The sequence below is a fragment of the Centropristis striata genome, chromosome 4, assembly GCF_030273125.1.
Source record: "Centropristis striata isolate RG_2023a ecotype Rhode Island chromosome 4, C.striata_1.0, whole genome shotgun sequence".
Taxonomy (NCBI): Eukaryota; Metazoa; Chordata; class Actinopteri; order Perciformes; family Serranidae; genus Centropristis; species Centropristis striata.
The window spans coordinates 36,835,425-36,847,856 of NC_081520.1; the positions used below are offsets into that span (position 1 = coordinate 36,835,425).

The 12,432-nt window shown below is 38.2% G+C and overlaps 1 protein-coding gene across 1 annotated transcript in view; it reads right to left on the reverse strand.

Moving 5' to 3' along the window:
- The window catches only part of LOC131970319 (cGMP-inhibited 3',5'-cyclic phosphodiesterase 3A-like), a 73,907-nt gene extending 62,152 nt beyond the window's left edge, over window positions 1–11,755 (reverse strand). Inside the window, exon 1 of the mRNA XM_059331684.1 lies at window positions 10,838–11,755. Within this exon, the coding sequence (XP_059187667.1) occupies window positions 10,838–11,755 (918 nt within the window). The remainder of the gene's footprint in view (window positions 1–10,837) is intronic.
- Between the last annotated feature and the right edge of the window lie 677 nt (window positions 11,756–12,432).

The window sequence follows — 12,432 nt, forward strand, 5'->3', positions numbered from 1 at the left end:
ACATTATCAATCCAGTAGGAGAGTTCACTGAAAAACACCAGTGGGCTGTTGAGTCTGTAGCCCAGTGTGATGGAGTGGGTGACATCGTTCACAAACAAACAATAACAATGCCAGCACATGTATATCAAAAGTTTTATCTCATCTGCTAGAGGTGTGAATGAGCAGACGTCCCAGGATACGATTTCATCCTGATACTGATCCTGAGTCACAATACGATATTATTGCAATTTTAAGCATTCTGCGATATGGTGAGTATTGCGATACAATATATTGTATATAGCGATTTAACTGTTTAACTGCATTTTGTGTCCACAAAATTAAATTCAATCAAGAAATAAGAGAACATTTTCAGTCTATTCATCTCACTCCAGTCAAAAACTGCAGCACATTCTCAAACTTTCCTCAACTTTAAGCTTCACTCCTCGAATTTTTTTTTGAATGAAAAAAAAAATGTTATTTCCCGTAACTTCCCGACATGATATCCTGATGGTGCCTATAGATTCCTTAGATCTAGTTTCATATGATGACAGTAAATCCAGCATATTCCTAAAATTGAGCTCGCTACAGCCTCCGGAAAAAAAACAAAAACACAAAATACTGCCGGCCGTCTGAACGCTAAATATCTATACTTGGCGGCCATGAATTGATATAACATTGCCACGCAAAATATCGCGATACTATGCAGTATTGATTATTTCTTCCCCCTTTATTATCTTCCCCTACTTGCTAGTAGCTAGGTTGGTTTTAAGAGGTTAAATCTGTTGTCATTGTACAGTTTTCAATTAAATGTATAATACAATAATAACACATTGGACTTATAATTTTAATTTTGCTTTATGTCACAAAGGATTGTCACATTTAGTTGAATGCTCGTTTTGGACAATGTTCAAACTTTTTTGGAATCTGGGTTATATGTCATATAAAGATATTACTCTATTGGAGAATGTGGGCCTTTCCTCAAATAGATCTCTGAGCACACTTTAAAATCTGTCCTCCCTATACTATACTATACTATACTGTACTATACTATACTGCTATACAGTAGGCCTATATGATGATGACTATGTTATGTAACACAGTATGGCCTTGTTCAAGGACTGACCTCCATTTGTAAATGAACAAAGATTTCAAACTGACAAGAAAACTAATTTGTTTCACCCTGCTAAGGCTTTATACATGTTTCCGATGTAGTGCAGCTTATCACAAAGTACCTTTGTTGTGTTTTGATGGCCTTGGATGACTGAATATTAACATTTCTGTAATGAACTATTGTGACTGTGTAACACAGAGGGAAAGGAAACAACATGATGAAACGAAACAAAAAAAAACCTCTTGGAAGTATTGCTGCTTTTTTTAGACGTTCTATTTATGGCTTGCGTTATCTTGTATAGAGCGAGTGCTTTTCAATTGCATGTGACCCAAAAACCACTAGCAGAGGCCTTTTCCCCCCGAAATCCCCATCCCACTGAGACCCTGGCTAAGAGACAAACAACTTCTGTCAAAACGCAAGGCCTCTGTGTGGAGCTAGCCCAGAAAGATCACAGTGGAGAAAAATTGCTAGTATATATTGATAGTATAGAAATCTCTCATTACTCATTATTAACATAAGCTCATTTGTTCTGCACAGCAGTACAACACCAAAACAAAAAAATCCTTCTCACCTAAACAAGAAACACAGAGAAATAAACCCACATAGCTGGAGCTATTTTCCAGCTTCCAGTTGAGCAGAGTGCCTGTCTTGCCTCTGGCTTGGCAGGCTGCACCAGCCTGCTTCATAAATACTGCACAGCCAACGCTTGATGAAAACCCCCCGCTTCTCTCAGGTACAACTGCACTCTGGAGAGCTTCATTATCTACAGTACAGATAAACTGTACCTACAAACTGTGTGTGTTTGTGTCAGAGAGAGACCTGGAGAGAGAAGGAAGGGAAAGAAAACGTGAGGAACTGATTTGCCTACTTTTGTTAAATGTCTGTTCTGAAAAAGCCTAACTGAATGGATAAATGGCAGAATAACTAAACCAAGCAAATAAAGTTTATGAGTGTGTTAATGCAAAGGTACGATAATTTCAGTTTGCCAGCATAGCGTGAAAAGTATAGGGCTGTGCATCTTCACTGGTCTCATGATTCGATTGCAATTATCTAGTCCACGATTTGATTCTATTTGATTCCCCAATGCATCACGATGTGTAACATCCTCGATTTATTTTATATTACAACACATGTTTACTTTTTTTATCAATAAATACTACTAATCTGATAAATGTGGGTTCACCTTTTATTATTTCAAGTGATTTACAAAAGTATAGCCGACTTTTGGAGTCAAGTTGTAACTTCTAACAACTGTCTACTGCTCTAAGGACAACATTTATGGAAACCAAAATAAATAGGATAGGCCTAGTCTACTACCCACATCATCTGTCTGATTATTGATTATGGATTATGGACTGTCACTGCATCGATGCAGAATCTTCCACATCTGGATTGCGATGCATCGATTATAAAATCATTTTCAACACCCCTAGTGAATAGCAGTGGTCGACCGATACAGGTTTTTTTAAGGCCGATGCTGATACCGATTATTTTGATTAGTCTTAACCGATCCCCGATATGTGCTGCCGATTGTTTGGGTCGATTCTTGAAGCCGATATTGCCTTTTGTCCCTCCATTACATGATAAAAATGACACAATGATAACAAATGTTACACATTGTTACAAGTCTCAATTTAAACAAAAAAAAGAAGCATTTATTAACAAAACAAACAAAACATATTAACAGTTGGATAGCAAACAATGTGTATGTTGTTCTAGGCCTCTATGTGATGGCTTCATATTTGATGTGTTTTTCTTTTTTCCGGTATCAGCAGCAGCTCACCAGAGAATGGCAGATGTTGCACCGAGCCTTGCCTGGTGTTGGCTCAGTGAAATGGGCTAATTGATCGGCGAACACACGCATGTATCGGCCAATATGGCAATACGCAAATATCGGCCCGATTTATCGGCCGGCCGATATATCGGTCTACCTCCAGTGAAAAGTAAGTGGTATAACAAGATTTTTTACGTTAACATACAAACTTATTGCACTATAACAACAGCCTCTTGTTATTACAAGAAATCATATACTATTTATGTTGTCAAACATTTATAACTTATATTTAAACAAAATTAGACATTTCAAATTAAAAACAAGATTAGTTTAGAGCCTTTGTACCTCTCTAGCTGATCAATGAGAAATAACCCAAACTTCAGAAGTGTACACATACTTTTCACAATCTCATCCTCCTCAAATCATGTAAATGAGCCATATACCTCAATCAATTCATTCTCTGCACACCAAGTTTCTCGTTTTAACAACATATAATAGGCCAAGTTACCGTGAAATGTTTGACAAATAAGTTACTGCTAGAATAAATGTTGCAAACCACAAAAACGTTGAATCTTGATGTTTTTAACCATTGCAAGCTGTTCCCTTTCTCTGTGTGGTGGCAATTAAGCTTTGGGAAGAAAAGAAAAGTACTGTTTTAAACAGAAAATAATAAGTTAATAAGTTTTAATAATAAGTTTTAATTTAAATTGTATCTGTGACTGTGAATCAGTACTCATTGAACTGAAACTGAGCGTTCAGTTCTGCGGCCGTACATCAATAAGTCAATGAGCTGAGAATTAAGTTGAATAAAGCTACAGTTTGCAAACTGAAAGTTGCAATAACCATTGTAAAACACAGAGAAGTACAAGAGTGTTCATTAGAGCAAAACTAGCTTACTGTACAACCCCTGCTAGAATTACTAGGTTTAATTTTATCCAAAATTTTTATTTAAACACAAATGACATTTTAATATGCAGGATTACTGTGAAAACTTTCCTCATGCCTCTTCGGGGGCTAAAACATAAAACATTGAACTCCTTGACGTTATCTTTACAGTATCACCTCACTTGATTTAGTTTTACCAGCAACAGGAAGTCTCTTTTCGTCCTTTCAAAATAAAAGTGTTGGTTATCAAAACAGGCCTAAGACTTTTGCAGAGTACTCTATATGTTTTATTTTGCCCATGTATGCATGTTTTATACATATTGGAGTATGTATAAAACATAGCGATTAATCCATTAATTGATCATTAACGTTTTGATGTTTCAGTTGGCAGGTTTCTTCTTAACACCCATCCCTACTGGTAACTGTCTCTAACACACAAGCTCTGCCAGAGAGCTGGATATTAATTTCCCAGCACCAAACAGCAGACAGACCAAAGTTAGGGAATAAATGGTCATAACAGAGACAAAAGGACAGGATTGGCAGGGAAATCATTCTTTATTTTTGGTTATAAGCACACCTTATCAGGTATTAATGGACATTTTTTATATATTTTCAAAAACTACTAATAATGAAAAACTCCTTTGATACCCAAGGGACAATCCGTTTGTTTGTGTTTCTCTCTCTCTGTGTCTAACATTAATCTCCATGTTCCTCTCACTGGTCCTACAGATTACACAGCAAGGACAGGCCACAGGAGGACACGCTGTCCTCAACACCTGGTCAATTGTGAGGTGTTTTAAGTTTCAAAGTTCAATTTGTCATCAGTCCTGTTCCAGACATGACGGGTAGGACGGGTAATGGAGCTGTTCTAATAGTACAGATAGTCCACTAACTCAGCGTTCCCTGGATACTGATTAGCAAAGAACAACCAAGCTTTCAAAGTCAGACAGCTGATGTGGGATCAGCTCCAGCTTCCAAGTGAGAGAGTGAAATTTGTGAGATGAGACGATCACGGGACTCTCTGAAAGGTGTGTGTGATCTGCTGTAACAGGGCCATCACACACAATACATATACAAACTAGTACAATCTCTGATTTCAGACTTCTTCATAAAAGGCCATAGTTATAATCCAAAGTGTTTTTGGACCTCAGGAAAGCATTTGAAACAGTAAATCATTCTGTTCTTCTTACAAAGCTCTTAAAATGTAACTTCTCTCAAAACGTTGTGAGCTGGATTGAATCATATCTGCATGATGGAACACAATCTGTATCAGTTAATAATTGCAGATCTGACTCTCTTAGGCTAACCTCCGGTGTCCCTCAGGGGTCAATATTAGGCCCCCTTTTATTTAGTCTTTATAGTGATTTGCCACTGTTTGTCCGGAGGCTGAATGCTTAATGTATGCAGAAGATACGGTTTTCTTTGTTCATGGTCCCACCAAAGACACCGTTGCTGCTAAACTCATTAAAACAATGTCCTGTGTTACAACTTGGTTGCAGGAGTGCTGTCTGCAGCTCAACATTTCTAAAACTGTAGGCATGTATTTCACTAAAACAAATAAGAGTATCATCTGACCCCGACATACATGTTAATGGAGAAAGACTACAAATTGTCAGCCAATATAAATATCTTGGGATAATAATAGATTCAGAGCTTTCTTTTAAAGCCCATATTGGCAAATTGTGTAAAAAAAATCAAGTTTAATCTTGCAAATTTTCGTGCAATTCGAAATGAAATGTCAACAGAAGCCGCAAAAATGTATTTGCATTCAAAAATTTTCAGCCACTTTAACTATTGCCTAACCAGCTGGTCCCAGGCTAGTCAGTGTTAAAAAAAACCCCATTGGAAATCTTGTATAAACAAGCAATTAAAGTTATGGATAAAAAACCTAGGCACTATCATCACTGTGCAATTTTTTAAAAATACAGTATTTTAAATTGGGACAGTCTTCAAACATTTGCAGACTTAAAACTGACCTATAAAGTTCTGCATAAACTGGCTCCAGATCCTCTGCAAGAGTTCATCAGCCAAAGAAACAGCCTTGAGTGTGTTACTGGAGGCTCTGTCAGAGGTGACTGTTATATTCCTCTGCACAGGAGCACTTTCAGTAAGTCGGCCTGGTCAGTAAGGAGTGCAAGTGTGTGGAACTCAGTACCTGAGGAGGTTAAACTGCTTACCACATACAAGGCCTTCACAAAAAAGTTGAAATTGTGGCTTATCAACACCTACAGCTGCCAACACTAAAAGACAAGCCTGTTGTGTTGTTTTGATGTTATGATAAAATGTTATGTTGTGATGTTGTATTTTTTCTTAATTGTATCGTAAGTGTTTGTATATGTATTTTGTATATTGTACGTGTTTTTGTTTGTTTGTTTGTTTTTTGTTTCATAATTCTCTGCTTTTTAACATCATGGTCCAGGGGACAACAGATGAAAACTAGCCTCCTGGCTAACTCTGGCTTTTTTAACCATGTACAATCATGTGTTTTATGAAATTGCACTGTCCCTTTTTAAATAAACTAATAATAATTTATCGACCCCAAAGAAGAGTGATTTTCCTAACACGTTACAATTTGCTTTACACCATCTGGATTAGAAACAGCAGTAGAATGACATATTAAAGAGTTGCATAGATAAGAAAGGCTTTTAAATTTTTCTTTTATTCAAAAAGAAATGGAAATATGTTGATTAATTAATAAAAAGCATGAGAAAACACATTTAAGAGAATGAATAACACACGAATCTAGTTGGAATAAAATAGCATTGCAAAAATAAGAATTAAAGACACTTTACTTTTTATTTTATATTGTTATATGTATATTTATATTATATATTGTTATTGTTACCTATGTTGTTCACTGTAGTTTTTTTTCTTATGTTTTTTTCTTATTATATCCTATATTGAAATTGTTTTTGTAACTTTGGAGCAATCTGGAACCAGAATTTCCTTCAGGATAAATGAAGTTCTATCTTTTAAATGATCTTATCTTTTTTCATAATCTGTTTTTAAAACAATACAATCTGTTAATTACACACGGTCTACAATAACTTTCCAGACACAATCCACTTTTAATTTTGGTTTCATTTTCATTGTGATATGTTTGGAAGAGATTGATTAATAAAGTTTTGAGAAGATATACACTTTATCTGTCAAGAAAAAGTCACATTGTCATAATCATTTCATGGAAAGAGGTAAAAGATATTGTACTCCAACTTCATGGGTGACCGTGTAAATTCAATAAATTTGTAAATTTAAAAGTGTAAATTTTAGTATTGAAATAACTGAAACTGAAGCTATAAACAAACAGATCTACAGTCAGATTTTAAACCTGAGCCTGAAACAATGTGAAAGAAAAGAAATCAAAGTATTCTTCAACCTGTGGCTGTTATGGTATTCTCCCTAGCAATGAATCCACCAAGTAAGGTTATTAATAAAAACTGGAAAAAAATCTCTCCTATTTTATGTGACTAAGTTTTTTCTTTTTGCCATGTTGTTGAAAAATGTAAAGTATTGCTTTTTGATACTAGTATTCTGGCATCATGCCAATCTTAATGGCTATACATCAGCTTTAAATGTATCTATGAAGTTTAAATGCTAGGCTGCATGTAAACAGAGTAACCCATCACCCCACTGTGAGGCCTATCTCTCAGCATTTATCTTGTCAAATACACCACAAATCAATAGAGAACTGATGAGCATTTAATTACGGCTATTAGGTTCCGTTTTCCTCAGTCACACTTTCTTTCCTCTCTAAATCTACAAATGAGATCAGGGCAACATTTGCCAACAGAGGAAAAAGACCAATGTAATCAGTGAGGATTACGCTGCTTCTTCAGCTAAACCTTACATGGGTGAGTGTGACACACGCTCACCCACTCACAGTGATCACTGTGGATCCCCGCCGCACATGCACCAGTATGGATCACCATCTCTATCTCCCATGTGGGACTCCGACATTGCCAGCTCCTCATTCATTCTCAACCCAAATCTCTCAGTGTTTATCTCAGTTTGTCACCGAAGGGCACTGAGCACATTCAGGGGCAGAGAGTGCAGGAGAGCAACCTCCAGTGCGGGAGGCATTCATGGGTGTAAAAGGATGATCAGTGGAAGCATCACTTGTTTCAGCAGCAGGTCAGCACCCGGCCAAAAATAGCATCATATCAAAATATGATCTGATAGGTTTTCATGATATGTGAAATTTAGAGAGTGAGCAAGTGACATGGGTAACACTTTACAATAACCATCTAAGTGATATTTATAGATGGTTTATAGACCAATTATTAATCATTTACAAAAGTCTATACATATTTAATCTTTCAAATTTTTCAAACAATTTCTTAAAGGTATAAGAATAATTTTTGAAATAATTTACATACTTAATATGGTGTTAAAAATGTTATAATGAGTGCAAAACTATTAATAAACTAAGAATAATAATGTAATTGTTTGTTTATGGTAAAGAAACTATCAACTTGCATTAATATACCTTCTATTTGGCATTTATAAATTATAGTTCAACATTAATACATTTTCTACTTACCATTCTAAATGGCCTATATACGGTTTATAAATGATGATTAAACATTAATAAACTATCTGTTTACCATTTATTAATGATGGTTATTGTAAAGCGTTACCGTGACATGCATATTAGATGCTAAAGTCTGGTGTGGAATAAACCTTTGGGTAACACTTTACAATAACCAAGTAAGTAATGTTTATAGATGGTTTATAAACCAATTATTAACCATTTACAAAGTGCTATACATATTTAATCGGTAAATGTTTTCAACCAATTTCTTAAAGGTATATGAATCATTTTGAAATCATTAACATATTTAATATGGTGTTAAAAATGTTATGAGTGCAACTAAAACTATTAATAAATAATTATATTAATAAACTATTAGTTTTAGTTTAATTGTTTGTTAGTGGTAAAGTAACTATAAACTTACATTAATAAACCATCTATTTGCCATTTATAAATTATTTAGTTAGTTAAACATTAATAAATGATATATTTACCATTCTAAATGGCCTATATACGGTTTATAAATGACGATTAAACACTAATAAACTATCTGTTTAGCATTTAAAAATGATGGTTATTGTAAAGTGTTACCGACCTTTGATATAAGCTGATATTAAGGACCACTTGCTGGGCCAAAATAAAGATATTCATGTTTTCCTTCAGTTTTTTTGTATTTTAATAATTCACCTACAGTCTTAGGTCCCTTATCTCCAGCATATTCCTAAAAGTGAGCCGGCTACTGCCACTGAGGAAAAACAAAAATGCCGGCACTAAATATTGATACTTGGCGGCCATGAATCAATATAATATTGCCACGCAAAAGATTGTGATACTACACTGTAAAAAAAATTCTGTATATTTTACGGTAAAATACTGGCAGCTGTGGTTGCCAGAATTTTACCGTAAAAAATATGGTGACTATGTATAAGACATTACGGTATTGGTTTTACAGAACTGTAAACTCCAAGGTTGAAAATAGTATTATATACAGGAAGTTACTATTGAAATAATGATATGTCGTGAACCTATTTACAGTAATTTTCTGTAGAATAACAGAACAATTCTGTAAAATAACAAGTAGACTGTGAACTATTTTACAGCTGTATTGATTTTTCCCCACACATCTAAAATAAGGCATGCCACATCTGAAATGTGGTTGAGTCCCACTTTCATAGTGAACATTCAACTTTCTGTCAAGTCATGATGTGACACTAAATAGTCAACCAAGTTTCAGCTAGTAAGCATAAGCACGAGTAGTTGGTAGAGGCTCAGTGCTAAGGTTAATATTGTAGATTCTAACTCAGGCTGTCTGCAAAACCACTCAATTTGACTGACACTAGACTGCAAGAAAAGCATTCATGAAAGCACAATTCTCTCCATAAGCTACAAAGACAGATGTTTATAGTATGCCAGTCCACAATGAGGAGCCAATCACTGAAGCATTCTGATCAGAACATACTGTACATTCACATCTGCACATTTTACATCAGAACATGAGCCAGATGTTGACATGCTACTTCATAGAAGCTAATCACAAACAGTGTGTCACAAAAGAAAACAATTTAGGTAAAGTACATTCAGAAGTTTAGAAGAATCAGTGCTATTTTGGGGATGTGAACAGTTTGAGGTGGATAACAAATGGTCGGGTGTTTCAATCTCCAAGTTAGCCCATTGAGAGAGTATTGAGGGCAGAGCTCATCCATCTCATTCATGGATTTTTGGTCAAATCCAGCTAATTATTGTGGATCTCATTGAAAGAAACTCCCTCTATCACTACACTTACATTCACTAAACACATTCTCTACTCTGAGAGAGAAAGAAGTACAGAATCAACAACAGGGATATGTAGTAAATATATTTAGTAATATTTAGTACTAACTATGCACAATCCCCTCAGCTGACACTTTACTGCAATAATCATGCAGCACAGGAGGAGGTTCTTATGAGGACACACTTGTATCAAATTTGGCTCCATCATGTGTTAAGTTTGGAAACACGTGCACCACACCACTAGCCAGCATCGAGGATAAACAGAGGCTTTCAAAATATTTACATGTGACCTCACACCTATGCATGCGCGCGCGCACACACACAAACACACACACGGGCACACAGTTACTCGGCATGCTAAGTGCACCATCCACTTGCTTATCAGCAGCACAAACACAGCACACCACAATGATGATGACCAAATTAAAAGCAGTGAAGGTAAACAGCAGTGTTTGCACAGTGCAGGATTTTGCGATTCAAAACACCCTAGCAGACGTAAATCACTAAAATACTAATCTAGTAATGGGTCTGAGAAACTGCAGCTTCGATGCATACAGCAAACGAGTTATTAATGCCATCATGATCGTTAATATTTATTATAATCTATGTTTGTTTGGTTGTTTGTCATGAAGGAGACGCGCGTAAAGCTGCCACACATGCCGTCAGCGAAAGAGAGAGGAAAGCAAAAAGCGTTGCAGGTCTACAGTAGCTGAAAGGTCACAAGCAAAGCAATAACAAATCCCCCAATGTGCTCTGGTTAGGACGTCCAAACTTGGACATGTCTTACCTGGTCCCGCGGAATGCAAGGCAGCGAAGTCCTGCGGTGGGACTTGCTGTTGCTCTGACCGTGAGCCATCATTTCCGAGGCCGCTATGGAGCTGGACCTCCGTCTCCTTTTGAAGACAGGGATGTCCTCCTCCTTCGCCCCGGTCACAGAGCCACAGCACCCCGTCCCGCTGGTCCCTGAGGCCGGCAGGAGCCGGTCAGCATACCTCGCAAGCAAAACCCCCAGCAGCCCCAGCAGGTAGGCCAGGTAGGGTCTCCAGCTGGCCCGGAATCTGCCCAGAGAGACTAGTGAGACGGCCCTGATGACGCTAATGAAGACGAGGATGGACACTCCCTGACGCAGACGGACGACCAGCAGAGCCCCGCTGCCCAGGCAGCCAAGGACTACCAGGGTTGCGGGGAGGGACAGCAGCTGCTCCTCGGCGCCGCGCAGGAGGGACTGCGCCGCGGCTTCGCCCAAGTGGCACACCGCTAACAAAAAAACAGCGGTGCGGATGAGCACCCCGCAGCGAATCAGATACAGCCCGACCCAGAAGAAGGCACATACAAGTGTAAAAACGGGGGAGACGCAGTAACACGCGGTTAAAAGCAGCTCCACCGCGCAGCCCGCCGCGAAATGAAGTCGAGAGCCGGAGCCGCTGCTATTTCCGTTGCTGCTGCTGCTGCTGCTGCCTGCATCCCAGTCGACCAATCTGAGCAGCAGAGCGAGAATAACGGAGACGGAGGCAACGCAGACCGCAGACGACACTCCTCGGCAAGTCCATGTCACGGCGAGTCTCAGCCACGACTGGCTCCCTGCGTCCTGGTGCAACGGGGTGACACATGTCTTCACGTAGCCGTTGCGCTCCAACGCTGCCCGGGGATATTTTTCATGAGCGCTTCTTGATGAACCTCTGTCGCTGTCTGCCTCCAAGGCCATCACTATCAGTCAAGCGGAATGCTGCGCTGACCGTCCGGGGAAAAAATAATAGATTTAGTCTCTGAGGGAGCGTCCCAGTCTACATGTTCCACCTTTGATTCCCATGATAATGCATGTTCTCTGTGCGCAGCTGGCACCAAAAATACTGGTCAGTGATGCTGGCCTCCAAAAGAAAAGTTCAATAAGTATGCATATAATTTAAAAAAAAACTGAGTTCACAACTTTTCTTTTTCAAGTTTTATGGTTCAGAACTTGCCCCATTACATTTGGTCTACTATTTGGTTGCCTCTGGTAATCAACCAGTGAACCAAAAAAGCAACCCCTGGCGTTTCACACATCTAGGCCACTACCTCCAATCCTCCACATAGTCTCTCACTCACCCTCTCTCCCTCTCTCTCCCCTCCCACTAGACACTATCCCTTTTTTTGTGCCGCTCCGGTGATTCCTCCGTCACGTTTCAGCTCTTCCCCGTGTTCTGCTCATTGTGCAGGATGATGTGAGTCAGTTCGCAGTGGATGGATGCCATGTTTACATGAAGATTTCCTGCCTTGCTCTGGAAGATGGAGCAGCCTCATTATGTGAATTAACTATAGTAATCCTGTAATACATTAGAGAGGTACTCCACTGTATAAATATGACAGCAGACCAAAATAGGGATATCATTCTGGTGCCGTGCA